At 34.3% G+C, this 27,100-nt stretch overlaps 1 protein-coding gene across 2 annotated transcripts; it reads right to left on the reverse strand.

The window, feature by feature from the left end:
- LOC121997241 (transcription initiation factor IIB) lies at positions 1-24,345 on the reverse strand. Of its 2 annotated transcripts, XM_042551558.1 has the most exons (7): positions 23,920-24,345; positions 5,495-5,519; positions 3,119-3,248; positions 2,916-3,046; positions 2,668-2,756; positions 521-597; positions 1-460 (listed from the first exon to the last, which is right to left on the reverse strand). In XM_042551558.1, exons 1-7 carry the CDS (start codon positions 24,270-24,272, stop codon positions 327-329), a joined length of 939 nt encoding a protein of 312 aa, XP_042407492.1. In that variant the 5' UTR covers positions 24,273-24,345; the 3' UTR covers positions 1-326. The 2 variants fall into 2 exon arrangements, with proteins under 2 accessions (XP_042407492.1, XP_042407491.1); XM_042551557.1 differs by having other exon boundaries at positions 1-597.
- Positions 24,346-27,100: the final 2,755 nt, after the last annotated feature.

A 27,100-nucleotide genomic window follows, 5' to 3' on the forward strand; every position in this document is an offset into this window, starting at 1 on the left:
TAATTACCTGACCAGAGAATTAAATTTGTTGAAATTATCAAGATACTAGAATCTGTTTTGAACTAATACAATACATTGTTTTTATACAACAGCATCAGCATCAGCATCAACAACAATTTGCAAATTCATCTACCTCTACAGTGATAGCATTCTCATCCTAGGTTAGCACATTTAATTAAACTAGATTAACTGGAAATCAGATACTACAGGACAAGAGTATTCGATCTCAGAAGAAATATATACATAGTAGATACAGTAAATGGCTCGAGTGTTGAATGAGAAGGGTACCTGACACACTTCTAAGGTAGTAGATAACTCCACCCAAGCTATGGGGTGCATAAGCTTTTCAAATCCTCCTCTTTTGCATAGGATGTTGGAATAATTCTTGAAGCGTACGGATAGAGATCTTTGTAGGAATTTCTTATGGTGCCTTCTGCTACTCCAGTTGCCAGAGAAATATCTGAGAATGAAGATATATAAGGACAGAGCATATGGCTAAGAGTAAAGAAGACTGAAGAACCTTTGAGGGGCTTCTTGTCATCTGATAACTGTGTTATCATGTATATAATAGCTGCTGCAATTGAAATGGGACTTCTCCTGCGTAAAATTTCTGCAGTCAGAACCGCCGACTTGATATACTTTTGCAAGAGGACAGAATTTCAAGCAATAGGATCAATAAGAGAATCTGTTATTTGTCAGGAATTTTCTTCATTTTAATCTACAACTCCAAGTAAAATATGATTTTACTTTTCTCAAATTAAAGAGTGAATTGGGTAATGAATATGCTATAATCTATATAGTGCCCCCCCGGTCCCATCATAACATACCATGATCATGGGTGGTTTGCTATGCAAGCTGACTTTTATGTATCATATCAGTCAGTTCCTCGGGTAGGCATAAAATTCACTTGTAGATGTGCATATGTTTACATTAGCCTACTAGATCCAGAGGATGGATCAGAAAAGGATAGGTCAAACTGTAGAAATTGGCATATCTTTTCTTTTTGGTCCACTCAAATCAGGCAAAGCGAGGGACGGATGTTAGTAATTTTGTTATTACCTTTCCTAGCCACTACTATATTTTGTATAATATTTGCTACATCTGCCACCGTCGTCATTATCGTGTCACAAAACCCCCGCCATCGACCTCTCCTCGTGCCTCAAAGCCCCCATCATCTCATCTATCCATCCATGCTCATTCAACCTCTAACTTATTTGTTCTTCCAATGGAATAGGTTGTTATATATAGCTTCTAAATGAAAAATGCCTCAATAGCAACTGAAACTTTTAGGTGGCGTTTGGTTTATGGGTTTGGGAATGGAGGAATGGATTCATTCCCAAATCTTGTGTTTGGTTGATGGAAATGGAATCAATATTTTGGAATGAAACCCAAAAATTTGGGTATGGATAAAACTCACCCCCTCCCTTGGGTTTTGATGGAATAGGAATGTGAATTAAGTTTTAGACAAAAATACCCTTAGTATATTTGTTCAATTTTTTTTTTAATTTCACACACTCTCTAACTCTCTCCTTGTTCTCTCTCATCATATTTTCTCTCTCCTTATTTTATCATCACACTTTCTCTCTCAACATACTTTCTCTCTCCTCATTCTCTCTCATCACACATTCTCTACCATTTTCTCTCTATATTCTCTTCCATCATACATTCTCTCTCCTCATTTTCTCTCTCTTCATTCTCTTCCATCATACTTTCTCCTTATTTTTCATCATACTTTCTCTCTCATCGTACTTTCTCTCGCCTCAATCTCTCTTAGTATACTCTCTCTCCTCATTTTCTCTCATCATACTTTCTCTCTCTTCATTTTCTCTCATCACACTCTCTTTTTATTTTCTCTAATCACACTTTTTCTCTCATCACACTTTCTCTCTCTTGACACTTTCTCTCTCTTCATTTTTTCCCATCACTCTTTCTCTCTCAACCCACTTTTCTCTCATCATACTTTCTCTCTCCTCACTTTTTCATTTTTCTCTCATAATACTTTCTCTCTCTTCATTTTTTCCATCACTCTTTCTCTCTCAGCATACTTTCTCTCTCCTCAGTCTCTCATCATACTTTTTTCTCTCTTCATTTTTCCCCATCACTTTTTCTCTCTCATCGTACTTTCTCTCTCCTCACTCTTTCATTTTCTCTCATAATATTTTTTTTCTCTTCATATTTTCCCATCACTCTTTCTCTCTCAGCACACTTTCTCTCTCATCATACCTTTTCTTTTCTCAATCTCTCCTATCATGCACTCTCTCCTCATTTTCTCTCATCATACTTTCTCTCTCTTCATTTTTTTCCAACACACTTTCTCTCTCATCACACTTTCTTTCTCATCATTTTCTCTCACATTCAACTTTCTCTCCCATCTAATTTTTTCTCTTATTTTCTTGTAAGGGTAAAAAAGGAAATTTAGATTCATTCCGATTGAAAATATTTAACTAACCAAACATCATTTTTAAGAATGATACCCAAGCTCATACCCATTCTCATTCCATAATACTATGATACTCATTTCCATTCCGATTCTTAGGAGAGAACCAAACACTTAGAGGAAACCATTACTTTATAATTATAAAATTCCAATAAAAGAAAGAAAGAAAGATCAAAGGAAAGATCATGCAAAAACATGCCACCAATACCAAAACACTTTTGTAACAATACCTTATGTCAAGCTCTTCTGACTTCTGCACTGCTTCTTGAGCGGCTTTCACTGCTTGGTTTGTCATGCCAAGATGTGAACAAAATCGTCTCTATAAATTCAAGGACGAGGCACGTTAAACAGCAAATAAAAAAAATGTTCTAAATGAGAAATTCTACAATAGTAGCCCCCAAAAACTGAAAGTCAGAGAAACACCGGTCAAATTTCATCAAATAATTAAATAATAGAACTAGTGGTTTATTTAACTAACTAGAAAATCTCCTGCATGAATTGTTCCCATCTCCATTGACTGTCCCATCTCAACTTCAAGTTGCTTTACAATGAACTCTTTAGCCCGACCAATTTCTTTTTTCGTAGCTCCATTGGCAACAGAACAAATTTCTAATTTGAATAAATATATCAGTTACATTTGCAAGCATATGTACAGACAGATAAACAAAAAGTACTACATACCCTTTACAGTCCTAGGCCTGTCCTCTTGTCGGCATGCAATATATAAGCAAGCAGCTAAAATTGCATCTTGGTTTCTCCCTCTAATAGACTTAAGATCTTCAATTTTCTTGTATATCTCGTTAGCCCGATCCTTGAATAAGACATAAGATTAACTGGAGTAAAGGATCCAAAAAGAAAAAAACAATGCACAGCACCCTTGCCAAACAAATCATTACTTACACACCAATGATGATTGCCATACAAACTGTTCTTAGGAGATTACCAGATCAGCATAGTAAAATTATGGGGTATTTTTTCCATCGAAATGCACTTTTGTTGCAAAGGTGAATAATCACCAAAAGTGGACAGCTTATACAAGTAAAATACAGAAATGTTGAACAAAATATTAAGCTAGTGCATATTTGAATATGCACCTGATCTAATACTTCCAAGTTCAGCAAATGATGTATGTCTTTTGAGAAGCCTGCAAAATGTCATCATGTATATAGGTTGCCTAATTACATTTTACAAAAAGAAACAAGTGAAAAGTCCATCATGCAAATTCCAATCTAAGAAAATCATTGCTTATCCTTATACAAGCACAGTTTCATATCATGGTTGTAAAAAACAGTTGGGCTGCACATTTGGCTGCAAAGTAGATTTTGAATGAACCCACAAAGTGGGCGTATAAACGCATATGGCAAATGTGGTTTGCATCTGCATTTAAAAAAAAAAAAAACCTATTTGGTCCATTTAAAACCAGTTTAGACAAAATTAAATTGACTTGTAAGTTGAAACTTTAAGTTATTCAAAAGCACTTTACATATTGATTATATACATCCTACTTATATTATTTTACAGAAGAATATTGAATATTGCATTTCATACGTTATTACATATTTTACGTATTTGGCAAATATAATTTCAGCAGGATAAGTAGAAAAGTTAGGGAAATCTTGATTGGTGAAGCAATTTGAAAGTGCCAAATTGTGCAACACAGATAATTACTGGGGAAAAAATCATGCTATGACATCTTAAACGAATCCAAGTCAGAGAAAAAAAGACTTATGTTGGTCCATCTACCAAAAGCAAATCCTGCATCATAAGCTAGAAACATTAAGATAAACAAACACTAATGTTAACCTAACTGTAGGAATAAGAAACAATGAAGTCAGAAGCATTGGAACTTTGTAATGTTATTTCCATGATGACTAAGGATGAATAACTTAAAATGTTACTTTGTCAAAAATTTCCAAGCCACAGAACCAATCCAACGTTTTGAATGTTCCAATGACATCAGCGCCCAACATTTTATTTGATCAAACAACAATAACCAAACTTTATCCCACTAGGTGGGGCTGACTATATTTGATCAAAGTCCGTTTTTGAAAATCTAAAGATTATTTTTAATAAAAAAAAGATTTAAAAAAACTCAACTGAGTTGACCATTGACAGGGTTTGCATTACTAAAACATTATGCTTATCAACACTCTTTAAGGCTACCATTGGAGGAAGAATTAGACACCAATGTTCTAAAAGGTAGCCAGATAAGCATGTTTGATGAGGTAGTGCATCATACACACAATAAGCAACCCCTTAAGGGAGTTCACGCATCAAGGTGGGCCAGATGATTATCTTATCACATGAAAAGGAAAAAAAAATTGATTCAGTTCATTTTGAGGACTTGAGGACTTTTATGACGATTTTTCTCCAATAAATAAGATCAAATCTTAGAAGGGAAGCCTTGGCGCAATAGTAAAGTTGTTATATGACCAAAAGGTCACGGGTTCGAATCCGGGAAACAGCCTCTTGCAAAATGCAGGATAAGGCTGCATACAATGGATCCTTCCCGACACCCACATGACGGGAGCTTCATGCACCGGACTGCCCTAAATAAGATCAAATCTTCTGATTATGAAACACCAATCAAAGTTTTTGATATGGAAGCAACTTGTAAGTGCAAAACATTTATTTTGCAAATGATAACCAGTTTAGATATTAAATATATATGCATGTTACTAATAAATATGAACTATTCTACATTGTTATATTATTTGTTTTATATTTGATCAACATATAATTGTTCATGTATATATTTTGTTGGATAAATGTTAGTAACTTTTATCAATATAAATGTTTTAAATCAAGAACATATGCTCCCTCATATTGTATATGTGCAATACAGTAGGTCAACCACTTCCACATAGATAAACCTTTCTAAAACTTGTTAGGCTCAAGACCATTGCTTGAGAAAGATTCGATCACATTGATTTTATTCAATTTGCTTTTTGAAAGCTTCCCTAGTCAATTAGATGCTAGGAAAGCTGCAATTTTTTAATCCTTGGAGAGTAATAAAAGTAAGCAAATGTAATAACTAGTTCCAGGTAAATTATGTACCTTGATGGTGGCAACAAGTCCCAACCTGGAAAAAATTAACTAAATAGGTCAGGACATGCTTTAGTAATCATTATACTAAAACAACCACAATAATAACAACCATATGAACAATATGCATGTATAATTATTTTGTCCTTTTTGCATGTATAATTTTTTCTAGGGACTAACTACAAACAATAGGAAGGAAGATATTAATTAAGTCTGTACCATTTAAGCAATCTAACATCACAATGCTGGTAGATAATGAACCAATTAAACTGATGTATGCTTATGTTATGTTATGGGAGATATTATCTGTATATATTAGTTATCATATTATATGTATATTTTAGTTATCATATTATCCGTATATATTATCATATATCTGTCAATTAGTTAATTGTCAATTAACCTAATTATAATTTCCTAAAATAGATTCCTAGTTTGTATATATATATATATATATATATATATATATATGTCTCCCTCTTCAATAAATATTATCAATTCTTTTTATCTCAAAGAACATGATATTAGAGCCATTTCGAAATTAGGGATTCAAAATTAGGATTCCATCTCCGCCTCTTTTACCTCTCACGTATTTTCATCTCCATTATACATCACCACCTTACCATTGCCCGTGTGCACGCGCCTCCACCGACCAACCATGACCTCCTCACTAGTACTATTTCCTTCCCTCCTTTGTTCGCACTCGAAGTCGGCTATTGCTCGTCGCCGCACAGATTGCTATTGCGCCTCCTGTTCCTTGGCGCACAATGCACATGGATGTTCCTGTGCTGACCCACTGTCGCATCGGCTCTCCTTCCATGTCATCGTCATCTCAAATTTCGACCGATGAGAAACCACCAGGTCAGCCCTATCCCTGGAGATCGCCGCCGTCGCTCTCCCGATACACATTATCAAAAGCATCACAGGCATCACCCAATCTCGGCCGCTAGTGATCTTTGCCGCCAGCCTAAACATGTTGCCCTGCTTTCCTCAACACAAGCAGCACCTAAGCACGCATGCGTTTGTTGGTTTGGATCTTTCTTCGAATTCTTCTCTTATTTGACTTCCTTTGGGATAGTCTTATGACTGAAAATAAGCCTTTTATTCTTACGGATGTAATGCCTGCGACTATAAGCTAAATGGTTCGTCTTTATCTATGAAATATTGACAATAATGGTCATTTAACTAATGACCCTCCTCAAAATGATTTGAATCAAACATGACTTAGAGAGGATGCTCGCTTGTTCTTTCATATTCAGAATTGTATTGATAGTGAGGTAATTGGTTTGATTAATCACTATAAATTTGTTAAAGAACTAATAGATTATTTGAAATTTTTGTAGAAAAGGAAATCTCCCAGGCATATATATAAGGTTTGCAAAGTATTTTACCGTATGGAAAAGTATGAACAACCTCTGATCAATTATTTTCAAGAAGACATATGAGGAGCTTAATATGCTACTGATGTGAATGTTCAACAACGCCAACGAGAGCAGATGGCTATCTGCGCTTCCTCGCCGGCCTACCTCCTGAGTCTGCTAAGTCACAAGTTCTCTCTGGTTCTGAGGTCTCCTCTTTACAAGATGTATTTAGTCGTGTTCTCCAAACAGAATGTACTGCACTCATTCCTCTTAGTGGTGCTTTGGTGAGTCACAATACTAATTATGTGCTTGGAAGATCAACTAGTTATGGTGGAAACAAAGGAGGTGGCTCGCAGGACTTTGAAACTTGAATGTCGAGTTTAGGTGGTATTATGTGCAACTACAGTTGTAAGTCGGGTCATATGAAGTTTGAGTGTAGAAAGCTTCAGTATAAAAATCAGCAAAACACTGGGCTCATATTGCATCCACTAATGATGTCTCTGATAAATTGGTCTTTATCTCTACAGATGAATTTGCCAAGTTTTCAAACTATCAAAAATCACTCAAGTTTTCATCTCCCTCTGTCACTATTATTGTTGATTCAAGTAAACAAAACACAAGTCTTCTTTCCTCATCCTCCAAATGGATTTGGTGACATGGATCATATAACAAATAATTCTAGTCTCTTTTCTAGTTGTCAGTCCAAAGATAACACTCCTACTGCTACTTTAACTGATGGGTCTCCATCTTGCGTTCGTGGGTCTAGCACAATCAATCCTACCCCTTTTCTTCCTCTGTCCTTTGTTTTACATTTACATAATCTATTCTTTAATTTTCTCTCCGCCAGTCAACTAACTCGTAATCTTAATTGTTGTATCTCATTTTTTCATGATTATTGCTTATTTCAAGATCTTTTGACGAAGAAGAATATTGGTAAAGAACGTGAGTTTGGAGGCCTCTACATGCTTGACACAACGCTCTCAAATTCTTTTGCTTGCTCGAACTTCTCCTTTCGAGGCTCATTATTCATCTCTCCCTTTGCTCAAAAAGCTTTGTTCACAATATGGTAAGTTGTCTTCATTAGATTGTGAGTCATGTCAATTTGTAAGCATCATCGTCTTAGTTTGAATCCTAGAGTAAATAAACATGCTACTATTCCTTTTGAATTAGTTTATTATGATATTTAGGGTCCTTGTCCTATTTTGTCTAAACCTGATGTTAGGTATTTTATTACTTTTGTGGATAATTATTCTCGTGGAACTTGATTATATTTAATGAAAAAATTGTTTTAAGTTATTTTATCTGTTTTAAGCCTTTTGGGCTAAAATTAAAACTCAGTTCAATGCGTCTACTTTGTGAAGTGATAATGCCAAGGAACGTCCAGTTTATTCCAATCTTATATGGATCAGAACGAAATACTTCAAAACCTCTTGTGTTAATACTCCATCCCAAAATGGTAGGGCTGAATGTAAAAATAGACATATTGAAATTGTACGAACCCTTTTATTTCAAATGAATGTTCCCAAACCTTTTTGGGATGATACAATTTCTACAATATATTTTCTCATTAACTGCATGCCATCCTCTATTCTTCATGGTGAGATCCCTTATAAAATAATTTTTCCCAATAAATTGTTTCTTGTTAACCCTAGGATATTTGATAGCACTTGTTTTGTTTAGGATGTTCATGTGTATGTCGCTAAATTAGATATCAAGTTTTTGAAGTATATCTTCATTGGTTATTCTCGTCTTCAAAAAGGTTATAGGTGTTATTGTCCCAGTATTAACAAATATCTTGTCTCAATTGATGTTACCTTCATGGAAGACACACCTTATTTCTCATCCTCACCTATTCCGACTTGTCAAAGGGAGGATAATGATTTGTTGGTATATTATATCACATTCTCTGCACCCGTCACTAAACTAGCTTTTGTCAAGCCTCCTATTATTCAAGTCTACTCCAGGCACCAACCTCTTGATTCATGTCCTGCACCTACTACTTCGTCATCAGATCCAATCTCGAGCGATGATCTTCCTATTGCGTTACACAAGGTAAACGCTGTGTACTTATCCTACTTTTGTTTCTTATAACGGCTTATCGTCTTCCTCTTGTTCTTTTATTACTTCACTTAACTCTATCTCTATTCCTAAAACTGTCCGTGAGATCATATCTCAGCCTAGTTGGAAAGATACAATAATAGAGGAGATGAATGCTTTAAATGACAATGACACTTAGGACCAAGGTTTAAAATCTCGACCCGTGCCAAGGTTTCGATCCTGGACCGGAACGATACAGTTTCGGTATCTTATCGTGTCGTGCCGATACTGTTTCGGTATTTTTTATTTATATATAGTAATTATTAGATAAATATGTTTATTGTGTATAATTTAAAAATAAGTTGTATATTAATTTTATATAAATTCTTAATTATTGAACAACTTAATATGGTTAGAAAAAATAATTAAATATAATTTTCTTTAAAAAAAGTTGATCTAGGAATAACTTGAATTAAAATTGATACATCATAATATGTTACCTTATTAATACCAAAAGGAGTGGCATGAATCAGATGGAAGCATTGGTTCTTACGACATTCTGCTTAGGTCAACTCCATAGTTCTCCAATGACCAGATTAAATAAGCATCTCATGACATGCAATATTGATATTGATTTCTCCACATGTTCATCAGCGTGTCTTGATTCATCACTGGATGTTGGATTTGAACTGGCACCACTGAAATCGGAACGGGTACAGGTACAGGCACAGGATAAGGATAAAGATAAGCATACGTCCCCGAGCTCTGGTATGACGGATCACCATATGATGCATCAGAGTTATAATAAGAAGGTTACGAGTATGATGAACTTCGACTAGAATCAATCTCAGCTAAACTATCCCGCATATCTTGATAATTATGAGCTTTCTTTTGTTTGTTACCCTTATATCGACGTTGATATTGAATAGTACTACCTCTAGCTCCATGATCATCTTGAGTTACATGTGTGTAATCTATCTCACATGTCCATGGCTCTGGTGCTAGAGTAGGGGGGACATAATTTTTACCACTAGATGCATCACCACTGTCATCACTTCCATGAGTACTTGCACTGCTATCAACATCACTATCTTCATTTCGAACTTCTCGTTGGACTACAATGTCAGAAGGTGATGATGTTTCATCACTGTCATCATGTTCTTGCTCATCAATTGCATCGAGTGGATTTTCTTTAATTCTAAATTGACCACTTCCCATAAAAGTAGGAGGTTTGCCTTTTTCTTTCTTTTTAGTAAAAATTGCAGGAGCTTTGCCTTTGCCTTTTCTATGGACTTTGGTTGGGTTTGTGATGTTTGAGAACGCTTAGACCGAGATCCAGAAAATCGAAATTCTTGATCAAAAGCTTCATCATCTTCTTCCTCGCAGATATCTCCTCTAGCTTGTATTTTTTCAATCTGTTGAGTAAGAAATTGAGATGGTCGTGGTGGGTCTCCTGCTTCATCAAGTAATGGATTCTCAGCCTCAACAGCGCTCCACCAATCCATCATTGGATCATTCTCAGTTTGGACAAATCCAATATCAAATGGGTCTACATCACCAGACTCCTATTCTTCATTCTCTTTTGTTATTGCTCTTAGTTGAAGATGCATATTATAATGAACGTAGACCATCTTCTCCAAGCGACGATAAGAAAGACGATTCCGTACTTTTGTATGAATGAGGGAGAAAGTTGACCAATTTCTTTCACAACCGCTTGAAGACGTTGTCTATTAGAGAATTCGTACTACAATCTTTTTCAAATTTGGAGTTGATCCTCCATATTGTAACCACCACTCAGCTGTAAGATAAATAAGAACAAAATTAAAATAATTATTTATATTTGTTGACAATAATTAGTAATAATTTTTACTATATTTACCTGCATCCATTTTATATCTGCATGAAACTGCAATAGGATCGCTAAAAGAACCATATGCCTCTCGAAATAATCGACTTTCATTAATAGTCTCAGCAATTGATTCTGTGTTTGTATGCAGTCTTGATATTACATGTCTAAGGGCCACTAATAAATCATCATTTGTGCCAAGATTATAACGATATTGATATGCCGGATTGAGATAATAGCATATAATAATTAAACATATATAATTATTAATAACAATATTAAAAATTCGTTATCATTAAAAAATACGTACCGGCCAAATGAATAGGTTTTCTCATTTGATCATCCCATCTTGTAGTGATTATATCAATGTAATGTTGATACTTGGTCGGTAATTGTAGACGCCTCTTAATTTCCTCTCTTGCTTCATGAATTAGGCGGTAAACGTTGTCCATTTGTGGCTTCTTGTCCATATCAACTTTACGTAGAACAACGTACAATGGTTCTACTGTTATAAGAATATCTGCGATATAATCCCAAAATCTGACAGACATAATAATTTTTTGCACCTCCTTACCTTCAGTCGTGTTAGAATATCGATAGGCTTCCCAATCTTCAGAAGAGAACATGGCCTTTAATCCGACTTTTTTCTGATTCAACGATTTTAATAGTAGAAAGTGAGTGGCAAATCTAGTCGCTCCTGGTCGCAGAATCTCCCCATCAATAAATTTCCTCATTAATCCATGAACCCAATGATGATTATAGATAAATTGTGTTAAAGATTGACCTTTTTTCACTACCTTCTTCACTATATCGAGCTTACCGATACCTGCCATCATCAAATCGATACAGTGTGCTGCGCATGGTGTCCAAACTAGTGTTTGATACCTTTGCTCCAATATCTCTCCAGCCCTTTTAAAGTTGGCACCATTATCTGTAATCACCTGTACTATATGTTCTGCACCTATCTCGTGAACTACACTATCCATCAAACGAAATATGTAGGGTGCATCATGATAGTCTATAGTTGCATCAATAGATTTATGAAATATCACCTTTCTATTGCAGTATAGTAGAAAGTTGATGATGCTCATCCGTGTAGGTCCTGTCCAGCCATCACACATCAACGTAACCCCATATAAGCTCCATTGTTTCTTGCATGATAGGATCCAAGTCTTGATCTCCTCCACTTGTTCATCTAAATATGGACCGGCAATTTCATATGCAGTCGGAGGTTGAATACTAGGACCAGATTTTTGGATGTTGGACACCATGCTACGGTAGTATGTGTTATTTGCTGCATTAGGGGGAATATGATTAAAATGGAAAAATTTAGCAATATTTTTACCGATTGATTTCTTCTCTTTTGAATATGCATCATCAATCCTAGTTTGTTTGCTAGCTTGGTCTGGAAATGCTAGTGGATCAATATCAGCAATATCAACTGCATGTCTTCGTCCCATAGAAGAAAAAAAACGACCAATACCACCTTGTGTTGAAGTAATACGAACACTTGCGCTCCTTCCTAATGTTGATGCAGTAGTTGAGCCACTTCCACAAGAACCAGAGCCACTTCTATGTTGCATATTTTGCTCATAGTCATATTGAGTTCGAGAGGCACTGAGAGCTGCTAAAAAGTCTTCGTCATTTAGAACTTCACCACGACCTTCCATTTCATCATAGATTGGTTCTTTAGAGTTTCGACTATCAACAAGTTCACGTTCTCGTTGTTGTTTATACTTTAATGCTTTTTTGCCATCAAGTTCCTCTTTCATTGCACGACGAACTTCTCGAGAAACTTTTGGACAATTAGAAACATCTGGATATCCACCAGCAAGATGTCATTTTAGGCGTGTGACCCCGCCGCCGCGTCCAATCATATCGCAATGTAAACATTGCCAATGGAATCGATTTTCTAATCGACGTGCGTGTCTCCAAGCTGGATCATGAGATTGTTGTTTAGGTGTCATTACCTATGCATTATACAAAAAGTAAGGATAATATACATTTCTAGGTAATGATCATCATTTTATAATGTCAAAAATGTATTTATCATTGTAAATTTATAAATTAAGTATATAAACTATAAACATCAACTTCTGAAATTTAAAACAATCTCCTAAAAATATTAATTCATCTTTCTCAATGTAGATTGATCAAAACTGCACAAGATTAATAGTGTTTTATTAGGAATCATAAACATGACAACGTACCTTTATCAAAATTTTTAAAATAAAAGACTTGTAGTATTTTTAAACATATTACAAAAGTACAAAAGTTAATATTCATGGATCCAAATTTTAAATTAATTCTAAAATAAAAAATATTATCTATAATAAATATATAAATTAACATAAAGATGTTATTTTATATATAATAATTATACAAATTAATTAATTAATTATTATTTTAAAAATATAAAATAATAAAAATATCAAAATATAAATTTAATTTATCAGTTTTTTTTAGAATTTTTATTTTTTTAGAATATTAGAATATAAATCTGAATTTTTATTATTTAAAAAAAAATAAATTAAATTTTAATTAAAAAATATTATAATATATATCTGATTTTTTTTAATTTTTTTAAAATTTTAAACAGATTTCTTATAATTTTTTTAATTTTTAAATACAATTTAAAACATTAAAAATTAATTTTTCAGAATATTAATTAAATTTTGATTTTTAAATATATTTTAATTTTTATTGAGAAAATTTAATTAGAATTTATAAAAGCTTGTTTGGAATATCACGCCTACCTTAGGAATTGTTATAAATCTAAATTACAATTTATTTTCCAAAACTCACGCACACGACACACGAGCACGCACGGGCGCACCCGATCTCGTCGCTGGGAGCGATCACACCGCTCGGCAGCGGCGGATCGCAGGGTCTAGCGGCGCCGAAGGCGTCGCCGGACCCCTCCGGTGGCGCCGGAGGTGTCCGGCAACGCCTTCGGCGCCGCCAGCGATGCATACGAGACGGGACAAATAGGGAATAGGGAATCGTACCTCTACCGCTGCTCGCCTTCCTGGTGCTCGCCTCGCCGCTGCCGCTGCTAATCGGTACGTTTTATAGGATTTTTTCATGCGACAGAAGGAATCGAATCGATTCCTTCTGTCGCGAGTGTCGCTTGTGCTGGCGCGCATCAACACGCGTATCACGCACCGAAAGCACAGCCCACGCCCGCGCGATACACGCGCCGAAATTGCTGCGTGTCATGTGCCGGTTTCAGCCGGGCAACGGAACGGTAAAAATCGTCCGTGCCGCCCGGCACAAAACGGCACCGTAATCCTTGCTTAGGACTTGATTGATCTACCTTCAAGGAAATGGGCTATTGGATGCAAATGGATATTCAAAGTTAAAGTCAATTTAGATGGGTCAGTTGCCAGATTAAAAGTCTGTCTTGTCGCTAAAAGCAATGCTCAGACCTATGGTGTGGATTATTCTGATATTTTTTTCCCTATTGCTAAGTTAACATATGTTCAATTGTTTATTTCAATAGTTGCTACTCATCATTGGTCTTTACATCAACTTGATATCAAGAATGCTCTTCTTCGTAGTAATCTTAGGAGGAGGTGTATATGGAACAACCTCCCAGTTTTGTTGCTAGGGGAAGTCAAGGCAAGTTTGTCATCTTCGAAAATCTATGTATGGTTTGAAATAAAGTCTTCGTGCTTGGATTGGAAAATTTAGTCAAGTTGAAAATTTTAATATATGATGAAAAGTTTGACCATTCTGTTGTTCTACAAACAGTCAAGAGTTGGTATCATTTTGTTAATTGTATATGTGGATGATATTGTTATCACAAGAAGTGATACTAAGAGAATTTCATCTCTTAAATATTTTATTCATACTCAGTTTCACATGAAAGACTTGGGATTGCTAAAGTATTTCTTGGGTGTTGCAGTTACGAGTAAAAAAGATATATTTTCATCTCAAAGAAAATATGTCCTCAACCTATTAACTGAGACAAGAAAATTGGGGGCAAAGCCTTGTAGTGCTCGAATGACTCAGAAAATGCACCTCACAGGAGATGGGGAGTTATTTGAACATCCTGAGAGATATCTAAGGTTGATTGTGAAGTTGATTTACCTTACCGTGACTCGTCCAAATATTGCATATTCGGTTAGTGTTATCAGTCAGTTTATGTCATCTCCAACTGTTCATCATTGGATAGGGTTAAGGTAAATTTTGTATTACTTGAAGGGAGCACCGAGATGGGATATTGTATAGACAAATCATGAGCACACTCATATTAAATATTGTACAGATGCAGATTAGGTAGGTTTAAAAATGGATAGAAGATCTATTTCAGGTTATTATATTTTTATTAGAGGAAATTTAGTCTGAGTAATAAGCAAAATGTTGTGTCAAATCTAGTGCACAGTCAGCAATAGGGCTATACAGCGATTGAAATATCATTCTGTGTTGCCCGAAACAGATAATTTTTACGGTTTCATCACAGGAGTAGCACCAACACAGCAAACACGACAATGTCGTGTGCGTCATCGTGTGCGTCACATGTGACAGAAGGAATCACGATGCGCAACAGAAGGAATCAAATCAATTCCTTCTGTCGATTGATTAATAAAAAAACATTATATAAAGCAAGGAAGGTAGCGGCGAAGGCAACCAACGAGAGATCAGTAGCGAGAGAGAGTGGCGAGGCAACATCAAGGGCGGCGACCACTATCCGGGCAGGTATGATTTCAATTTTAGCATTAAAAGCGAGCGGAGGCATACTGAAGGCATCACTGGACGCCTCGGCACCGTCGGAAGCATCGCAGGACCAAGGTGTCCCGGAGGCACCTCCGAATTCGATCACTCTTCACAAAAGCCTAAGTTGTACTAGAGGCGTCCCGGATGCCTCCAACCCCTCTTCGCAAAAGCACAGTGACCTAAAGGCATCGCGAGACACCTCTGGCACCGACAAAAGCAATGCCGGACGCTCGTCGAAAGCATCACGAGACTCTGTGATGCCCACGATTCACGATTGAAAATTGGGACGGCTGATTTAATTAATTCAATCAATTCCCAACTTAAATAGAGTATTTCAAATAGATTTTTATAAATCCTAATTAAATTATTTCAATAAAATATATTAAAAAAATATATTTGAAATTTAAAAATTAATAAATTTTCTTAATTGATATTATGAAATTTCTTTTTTCAATATTTTAAATATTATTTAAAAATTCTAAAAAAAGCAAATAAATTAGATTTATATTATGGCAATTTATTATTATTATTTTATATATTTTTTTTTTACTTTGATGGTTTAATTGATATTCTGATATTTTTTACTATTTTAAATATATTAATTAAATAAATAGTTAATTTATATAATTATTATATATAAAGTAGCATTTTGTGTTAATTTATATGTTGATTATAAATAATTTAATTAATTTGAGATTTAGATCCATGAATATTAACATATTAAATTTTTTACTTTTAGTATTATTGCTTCCTAAGTATATGAAATATATATTTTTGTCTTAAATATCTCTATATGATCTGCCTATGAAATACTACGTGTCCTTTATTTCAGAAGTTTTGATAAAGATATATTGTCAAGTTTATGATTCTTAATAAAACATTTATAATTTTATGCACTTCTGATCATTCTAAATTGTGAAGGTTGAAATTATATTCTTAGGAGATTGATTCAAATTTACTTTATAAAAATGGATTAGAGAAGATTGCTTTTAGAAAGTTGTTCTTTATATACTTAATTTGCAAGTTTACAATAATAAAGACATTCTTGACAATATAAAATGACATAGAAATGTGTATTATTCTTAATTTTTTATAATGCATAGGTAATGACACCAACAATCTTATAATCCAATTTGGAGACATGCACATCGATTAGAGAATTGAATCCATTGGCAATGTATGCATTGCGATCTGATTGGGCGCGACAGTGGGTCACACGTCTAAAACATCTTGTTAGTGGATATCTGAATTTTCAAATTGTCCAAAAGTTTCTCAAGAAGTTCTTCGTGCAATGAAAGAGGAACTTGATGGCAAAAAAACATTAAAGTATACACAATAACAACAACGTGAACTTGTTCATAGCCGAAACTCTAAAGAACCAATCTGTAATGAATTTGAAGGACGTGATAAAGTTCTAAATGACGAAGATTTTTTAGCAGCTCTTAGTACCTCTCGAACTCAATATGAATATGAGCAAAATATGTGACATAGAAGTGGCTCAGCTACAAGAACATTGGAAAGGAGTACAAGTGTTCATATTACTTCAACACAATGTGGTATTGCTCGTTTTTTCCTTCTATGGGACGAAAACGTACAGTTGATATTGTTGATATTGAGCAAATAGACTAGTATTGATGATGCATATACAAAAGAGAAGAAGTCAATCAGTCAAAGTATTATTAAATTTTTCATTTTAATCATACTTCCCCAAATGCAGCAAACAACACAATATCGTAGCATGGTGTCCAACATCCAAAAATCTGATCCTGGTATTCAACGTTTGACTGCATATAAAATTGACGGCCCATATTTTTAGATGAATAAGTGGAGAAGATCAACTTGGATTCTATCATGCAAGAAGCAATAGAGCTTATATTGGATTACGCTGATGTATGATGACTAGACACGACCTATACGGATAAACATTATCAATTTTCTACTATGTTATAATAGAAAGGTGATATTTCATAAATCTATTGATGCAACTACAGACTATCATGATGCACCCTACATATATGGTTTGATGGATAATGTAGTTCAAGAGATAGGTGCAGCATATATAGTGTAGGAGATTGCAAATAATGGTGTCAACTTTAAGAGAACTGGAGAGTTATTGAAACAAAAGTATCCAACATTATTTTGGACATCATGCGCAACACACTGTATCAATTTGATGATGTTAGATATCGATAAACTTGATATAATGAAGAAGGTAGTGAAAAAAGATCAATCTTTAACAAAATTCCTCTATAATCATCATTGGGTTCATGGATTAATGAAGAAATGTATTAATGGGGAGATATTGCGACCCGGAGCATCTAAGTTTGCTACTCACTTTCTCTTGTTAAAATCGTTAAATCAGAAAAAGGAGGATTGAAGGTCATGTTCTCTTCTGAGAATTGGAAAGCCTCTCGATATTCTAATACGATCGAAGGTAATGAGGTGCAAAAAATTATTATATTTGTTAAATTTTGGGACTATATCGCAAATATTCTTATAGCAATAGAACCCTTGTACGTTATTCTATGTAAAGTCGATATGGACAAGAAGCAACAAATGAGCAACGTCTACCGCCTAATTCATGAAGAAAAAGAGAAAATTAAGAGACATCTACAATCATCAACCAAGTATGAACATTACATTAATATAATCATTGCAAGATTGGCCCACCAAATGGAAAAATATATTCATTTGGTAGGTACGCATTTTTTAATGATAAAGAATTTTTAATATTGTTATTAATAATTATATATATTTAATTTTTAATTATTTTAGATTATTATCAAAAGGAGAGTCTGGCGCAACGGTAAAGTTGTTGCTTTGTGACCAAAAGGTCACGGGTTTGATTCTTGAAAACCTCTTGCAAAAAACCAGGTAAGACTACATACAATGGATCCTTCCCCGGACCCCGTATAGCGAGAGTTTCGTGCACCGGGCTGCCTTTTTTTCTTTTTAGGTTATTATCTCGATACAACATATCAATACCATTATAATCTTGACACAAATGATGATTTATTAGTGACCCTTAGAAATGTAATATCAAGACTACAAATAAATAGATAATCAATTGCTAAGACTATTAATAAAAGTTGATTATTTTGAGAGGCGTATGATTCTTTTAGCGATCCTATTGCAGTGTCGTGCAAATATAAAATAGAGGTAAATATAGTAAAAATTATTACTAATATTGTTAACAAATATAAATACTCTTTTAATTTTGTTCTTATTTATCTTATAGCTGAGTGGTGGTTATAATATGGAGGATCAGCTCTAAATTTGAAAAAGATTCCGGTACGAATTCTCTCACAGACAACGTCTTCAAGTGATTGTGAAAGAAATTGGTCAACTTTCTCCCTCATTCATACAAAAGTATGAAATCGTCTTTCTTATCGTTGCTTAGAGAAGATAGTCTACGTTCATTATAATATGCATCTTTAACTAAGTGTAATAACAGAAGCGAAGGAAGAACAAGAATATGGTGATATAGACCCATTTGATATTGGATTTATCCAAACTGAGAATGATCCAATGATAGATTGGTAGAGCACTGTTGAGGCTGAGAATCCATTACTTGATGAAGTAGGAGACCCACAATGACCATCTTAATTTCTTACTCAACATATTGAAAAAATACAAACTAGAGAAGATATCGGTGAGGAAGAAGATGATGATGAAGGTTTTGATAAGAATTTCAATTTTCTGGATGTTCTCAAACATCCTAACTAGGGGTGCAAATGAATCAAGTTGGTTCGCGAGCTTTTTGAGTCCGCTCGAAAAATATCTGCTTTGTATTCGAAATTATCGAATTTGAGCCGAACCCGAACATGTTTGATAAATTTTTCGACAGAATTTGAACACATCATATTTATTCGATTGTTCACGAGTCGCTCGCGAGTCGAACTCGAATTGAATTCTAATTATTTTTACACAATTTTAACTTAAATATATTCAAATTCAGGTTTGAATAATTCGAATCGAATTCGAATTTAAGTCATTTCGAATTATAGTTCGAATATGCTCGAATCAAGATTCTAACAATTCAAATTGAACTCGAGCTCGAATTTTATTTTGAATCGAACTTGAGCTCAAATTTTATTTCGAATCAAGCTCGAGCCAAAATTACTTGTTTTCGAGCTTTACATATCATATATATTTTTCGAACTCAAACACAAATATCAATATTTTCAAATTATTCAGCTCGATTTGATTCGTTTGCACCCCTAATCCCAACCCCCAAACCCAACCAAAGTCTATAGATAAAGGAAAAGGCAAAGGTAAAACTCCTACAATTTTTGCTAAAAATAAAGAAAAAGACAAACCTCCTACTTTTATAGGAAGGGGTCAATTGAGAATTAGTGAAAATCCACTCGATACAATTGATGAGCAAGAACATGATGACAATGATGAAACATCATCACTTTCTGACACAGTTGTCTGACGATAAGTTCGAAATAAGGATAGTGATGTTGGTAGCAGTGCAAGTACTCATGAAAGTGATGACAGAGGTGATGCATCTGATGGTCGTAAAAACTATGTTCCCCCTACTCCGACATCAGAGTCATGGACATGTGAGAAAAATTACACATATGCAACTCAAGACTATGATCATGGAGCTAAAACTAGTCGATATCAACGTCAATATAAGGGTGACAAACAAAAGGAAGCTCATAATTATCAAGATATGTGAGAGAGTTTAGCTGAGATTGATTCTAATTGAACTTCATCATATACTCAACTTTCGTGTTTATCCTTATCATGTGTTTGTACCCGTTCCGATTTCAGTGGTGTCAGTTCAAATCTAACATAATATTGCATATCATGGGATGAATATTTAATCTGGGTGTTGGAGAACTATGGAGTTAAAGGAAGCTCATAATTATCAAGATATGCGAGAGATTTTAGCTGAGATTGATTCTAATTGAACTTCATCATACACTCAGCTTTCATGTTTATCCTTATCATGTGTTTGTACCCGTTCCGATTTCAGTGGTGTCAGTTCAAATCTAACATAATATTGCATATCATGGGATGAATATTTAATCTGGGTGTTGGAGAACTATGGAGTTAATCTAAATAGAATGTTGCAAGAACCAATGCTTCCATCTGATTCAGTCACTCCTTTTGGTATTAGTAAGGTAATATATTATGATGTATTAATTTCAATTCGAGTTATTGATAGATCAATTTTCTTTAAAGAAACTATATTTAATTGTTCTTCTAACAATATTAAATTATTCGATAATTGAGAACTTATATAAAATCAATATACAACTTATTTTTAAATTATACACAATTAACATATTTATCTAATAATTACTATATATAAATAAAAATACTGAAATTGTATCAACACACCACGATACGATATCGAACCAGTATCTTTCCGATCTGAGACTAAAATCTCGACACGGGTCAAGATTTTAAACCTTGGGCCTATGGCATGAGATAATTTAGATATATCAACTCTTGACTGAAGTAGAACTTAAAATTTTAGTACCAACAAAATTGTGATGTGATAACCAAGCTGCTCTTCGTATTGCATCAAATCCTGTGTTCATAAGCGAACTAAGCTCATTGAAATTGATTGTCATTTTGTTCATGAGAAAATTCAGCACAGCTTGATTTCTACCAGATATGTGAAGACCGGGGAACAACTAGGGAACATCTTCACAAAAATTTTAAATGGGGTTCGGGTTGATTATCTTTGTAACAAGTTGGATATGATTAATATCTATGCTCCAACTCGAGAGGAGTATTATCTATATATATTAGTTACCATATTATCTATATATATTAGTTGATATATCTGTCAATTAACTAATTGTCAATTAGCCTAATTATAGTTTCTTAAGATAGATTCCTAATTTGTATGTAAATATGCCTCGCTCTTCAATAAAAATTATCAATTCTGTTTATCTCAGAGAATAGTAGACAATAATGAAAAGGGACCAATAGAGTCAATTTCTCCAATATGCATTGTTAGGACTTGGAGATACATGTCCGTCACATTTCTGTTACATGCACATGCAAGTTTTTAAGAGTTATTAGGTAGTAAGATTTATTAGTCATAATTGCATGTTTAATCCAAAAATCTATCACTAATCAGCAATTCACTCTTTGCTTCTCCCACCCACAAGTGGGAAGGGAAACATTCTTTGATCAACAGCCGCCTAAAAGAAATTTCCTTGCTCGAGATGTCACAATTCAGGGAGCAGCCTCTAATTCAACCTTAGTCTTCCTTATACACATACTTAGATGCACCAACACATACCACCCCTTCTCCCTAAACACACGGCCCCTATGCTAGAGAAAACCTTCTATCTCTCTGTTGCTAGGTATTTCTTTATCCAACTTCTCCCACAGCAGCAAGACCCAACCTCTCTCTTCCACCAAGGGTTTGCCAACTTTCATCAGCCCTCCAAAAACATTCTATAACTCTCTGTCAACACTTGTGATAGAGAGATTTCACTTCCTTAAAGAACCTACTGATGGATCTCGATGGCATCAGAAATAGCAGAAGTTTAAAAATATTCTTCTCCGAGTTTATATGGCAATATAAATTAAAGTTGAGAACTATCAATGAAAAATAGGCCTGGCAAGAGATGATCTAAGCAAAGCAAATTTGTCCAATGCTTAAGCTTGCTTCTTTGCAATACTCATAAACTTCAGTCCAATACAAGGATTTTGATCTCATCCCAGGTCGTGGTTTCTATCCCTAGCCAGAATGGGAGGTACTAGACATTGGATGTCAGTGCAAGTGGGTGTGTGAAATGGTAGAATTGGGGGGGGGGGGGCCTGATAAGATAGCGTCTTTGACCATTTCACCATTTTGTGATGTCACAAAAGGCTCAAAGACCATAATCGATGTCGAGAGAAGTTGCTCTAACAATGAATTATCATTGATAGTTTTGAGATGCCAGAGAAGGTTGATGGACCACGACCGATGTTGAGTGAAGCTGCATGGAGCCATTGCCATCACTAAAGCTAGTGCATAAGCCATTGTTGTCTTATCAAATCTTCATCATTGACCATTTCAGGATGTCACAAAAGGCTCATAGAAACACAATTGATGTCGAGAGAAACCGTGTGAAGTTGTTCATCGCAATCTCTAGATCTCATGCAGAAGCCATCATCCCCTCATAAAATCTCCCTAGTTCTTGCATGGAAGCAACTAACCATACACCACATCACGGAAGCCTCGCGCATCTTAGGAGAAGCCTTTGAATGTGTCAATGTCATTGTGTATGTAGGTTCCTATATATAGTTAACTATTTGTTTCCTGCTATGCATTTGGATAGATACATATACACCTGGGTAATACACATGGGAGGACTTAATTTTTGAAAAATACTCCACACTCTTGCCTTTGATAGTTATCTTTGATATAGGTGGATTATGGGTTGTTCACCTCTTTATAAAATATGTTCATTATTGTGTAAAATAAGACGGAGAGGAAATGTGTAATATTGTAAAAATGGAAATGTTGAGAAAATTATGAAACTATTTCAAAAGGACACGATTGATGATGCCATGATGCTAAAAGAACATGAAAACATTCGTAGAGATTTGTTGTTGTCTTTTATGATATCATATCATGCATATCCTTTCATACCCTACTTTACACTTGTGTGCTCACTCTCCACTTTTCCTTTTATCCTTCAGGTCCACAAACATAAGATGATCTTCGAGGTTTGGATAGTCATTTTCATATGCCACAGATTATTTCTTTTATGCATTTTACTTTTATATGTTTTTCTTATTTGTCAGTATGAGTCCAGTTATATTGGCCAATACAAATCTAGTTATGCCACATTGTTTCAGCACGTGTTTAACATATTTAATAAAAGTTGCAACATTTATTATTATTATAACCTCTGGCATCCTTTTGTGGTATTATTCTGTGGTTATGAATCATGATACCGTGGTAGATATTGTCATGAGCAAAGAGGCTATCCCTCATATAAAGATGATGCTCTTCGGGTCATGCCAAGATGGGTATAATCAACCTGAATTCAACAATCAAAGTGTATGGTATGATCCATCAGATAGAACCCTAAAGTCATAATTCCCTTCACTGAGGTTGCAATCAGAGATAATAGTACAGGAAAGAAACGGGAGGGGGAATCCCTACTCATTCTATTAAGAGGAAAATGCAAGCCAAACCAGAAAATTGTAGCACTATGAAATCAACTGAGAAATTCTGATTACAAGTCTTGCAGTTACAGATTTTCCCATTAAATTCTCTATGGTAAAGCTCCAAATTTTCATGATTGTTCCCTTTAACTCGCCTTTGAAACCCTACCTCATTTCTCTAGCGGATTATCTAAACCCTAGTGTTGGACTTCAGCTCACCACCAAAATTGTCGTTGCAGTTTTTTTATTTTGCCAAAAAAAAAAAAAAACACAAGTTTTCTGCCCTCTCCGCCGCTCTGAGTAACGAAATGGAAGGGAAAATGAAGACAGGTGAAAGGTACCTATCGGCCATGGTCGCGATGGTCTTGAAAGCAAGGATGAGGTTGCGGTCGGGGTTGGCGCCGCGGCTCTGCCACCTGCCTAGGGAGGAAGAGAGGAACTCGGCCTGGGTGCCGTTGGGCTTGGATATTACGGTGGAGAGGCCGCCGTCGGTGAGCAGAGGATTGGAGGGGCCGCCGACACGGACGGGGTCATTGTCGGCGGACTCGTTGGCGAAGGTCCTCCACTCTGAGGTCTCGTCAATGGCGTGCGCCTCGAGAACCAACCCGCACTCAGAGCACACCGTGTCCCCAGCCGAGTGGTCAAACACCACCTCCGTGCTCCGCTTGCAGTCCGGGCAGAAAGCGTCCGCCATCAAACTGCTGCTATCTTCAACTCTACGCTCGGTCTCTCTCTTCCTCTCCCGCTGCTTCCTCAGTCTCTGGTCCTCCGCGCTGCTTCTTAAATCGGCTCGGCTTAAACCGGCTCAAAATTATAAGCCAGCCCTCGTAAATCAGACCAGATTCTCTGGTCATGTTTTTTTTTTAAATCAGTGGATGGTCACAATTCAATTCTGATTGAATCATCATAATCATAAGCCCATCACAATTAGATTATAATTTTTTTAGATTTACTTTTTCATTTAAGTTATAATTTGAATTGAAATAGGCTATCGAAGACCGTCCCTTGCTCGGTGCCCTATAGTCATAACATTCATCCACCGCGGTATCCTCCGAACGGCCTTCACAATCATAACACTTGTCAACCTAAATTACAACCTGAGTGAAAAGATGAATCAAAAAAATCATACTTAATTGTGATCGAATCGAATTACGATCACAATCTGATCATAATTAAATTATAGATCATCCCTTAATTTATAAAAAATGGATACATCATCCCTTAATTCATAAAAATGGACCAAAAGGGTCCTCTCCCCTCAGAAATGCTAACCGAATTTATGTGATAAATTCTTTAAAGTAACAGAAAACTATGAAAGAATGCATATTTCTTTTTTCTAAATAAAATTAAATTATAAAAGTACCTCAATCTATCCTTTATCTACAACATTTAAAGAATTATAAAATTGATATTTCATTTTTAAAAATCATTAAATAAATATTTTATCTTTTTTTATCCCGAGAATATCATACTTTCATATCAGTGTAACAACTACAACTAACTTATAATGTGATAAAATATAATATTTTATTTTAATCAAAATTATTATATATAAATTTTTTTTAAATCAAAATAGTATTTATCAATTTAATTAAAATTATTTAAATTTATTTTAACTGGGTTAAAATTATTTTTAAAATTTTATAGTAGCTACTTATTACTTACTGCAATGTTGTAAGTATTGTAGTGGCTATTTAGCTATTAGGTAGCTAATAGAGCATTATAGAAACTATTAAATAGTTGCTATAAAAAATTAATTTTGACCAAGTTAAAATAATTTTTGATAGAGTTTAAGTAATTTTATGTAAGTTAATCAGAGTATTTTAATATAATAGTATTGTTAAATTTTGTTTAGAGTAAAATAGTCAAATTTTTTTATATTGTAGTACATAACTTATAGTTGTTTGTTATACATTATAACAATTACTTCGTAACTACTATAATAACATTGAATGTTATAATAACATTGAAAGTAAAGATGTTCTCCATAAAAAAATATAATAGAGTGCCCATTTGATGATTTTTATAAAATAGATGATTGTTTAAATGTGGGGAGCCCTTTTGATTTTTATAAAAAATCAATGTATTTTAACCAAATTAAAAATCAAATTGAAAGAATCTTTAAGGAAAGCTAAAAACTAGGCATTTTATGTTTAGTGTCATATTTAGAGTATTATATATTTGTATTTTGGGTTTGAGACTTTGAGTGTTTTTAGTTTTCACGTGAGATTCAAAATCCAAATCTAATTGCTAGACTATATATGATATATATATTAACCAAACCATATATCATATAATTAATTAATAATTATATATTTTAAATATTATATATTATCAAAAATAATTGTATGCATGATTATTTAATAATTCAATTAATTTTTGAGGAGTTGCATTGTGATTACTCGCTTCCCCTTCTCCTTTCGACTTTGGAATTCCTCTTTTGCCTTCATTATTTTATAATCTTACCAATTTATCAATTCGTTTCCATTTCCTCTCTAATTTTGTATAAAAAAACACCTTTAAATGTAATTACTAAATAATTATTTTTCTTATGATATGTGATGAATAATTGTTTGACTAGAAACATATCACTACAATCTATCATTGAGGGTAAAAAATAGTAAGGATCCTCTAGTCAGTAAATACTAGACCAATTCTATTGATAGAATTTGATGATTCCCTACTATTTAAACTGTTAGTACTAGCCCTAGTACTAATTATGAGATGATTGACAAAGGTACTTTTATATCATATTTCACTTATTAATAAAAGATAATGTGTGTTATTATATTTACTTTAGTTCAGTATTGAATAAATAAGTATAATAATGTCCTAGGATAATAAATTCTAGTTTACAACATATCAATTGGTTAAATTAATAGTGGGATGTTGTGAATATATAGAATATTGCTCATAATTATTCCTAGTCAAGTATTAATATACAAGGATAATATTAATGCGTTGAAACTAGCATGTAGGTAAACGGATGACTTAATCTCATAAGTCATGGATATGAGATATCAGGTTGATACATGAGTATATATTAGAGAATATGTATCGAATGACCCGTCATGAGAATGTTTCATAGATCATTATATGAGTGTTATAAACATTCTCATATGACTATTAGTATGAATAGTCCTTAGACCTGAAGTCATTACAGTTCCCTACATAAGGAGTTTATATTTTGGTATCAACAAATGTCACCTTTAATAGGGTGGACCATAAAGTCGATCACTGGATATGCAATAAGTTATGCAGAGAGATGTGAGTGATGTAAATAAGATATATCTCTTTTATATGATGGAAGTGATATCTGTGGACCCCTTGATTAGTAGGACACAAGAATGTTTGGTCATGCTTAAATGAGTCAATATGCGATATTGAGCTTATTTGATTGAGTGTGTCTGCTTAGAAATCAAGAAATACAAAGATTGATAAGAGGATAATACAGTCTATACCTCATTGATTAATCTAAATATCAAGAATATAAGAATTGAGTCATACAAGATGATAGACACG

Source organism: Zingiber officinale, chromosome 6A (genome assembly GCF_018446385.1).
Source record: "Zingiber officinale cultivar Zhangliang chromosome 6A, Zo_v1.1, whole genome shotgun sequence".
In the NCBI taxonomy this organism is placed as follows: Eukaryota; Viridiplantae; Streptophyta; class Magnoliopsida; order Zingiberales; family Zingiberaceae; genus Zingiber; species Zingiber officinale.

Excerpts from the sequence above, each read along its gene's own strand:
- LOC121997241 (XM_042551557.1), bottom strand. The coding sequence starts at position 24,272 with ATGGCGGACGCTTTCTGCCCGGACTGCAAGCGGAGCACGGAGGTGGTG. Across the intron at positions 3,047-3,118 it reads CAGGCCTAGGACTGTAAAGG|AAATTTGTTCTGTTGCCAAT; the intron begins GTATGTAGTACT and ends TATTCAAATTAG. Across the intron at positions 2,757-2,915 it reads TTCATGCAGGAGATTTTCTA|AGACGATTTTGTTCACATCT; the intron begins GTTAGTTAAATA and ends TTGAATTTATAG.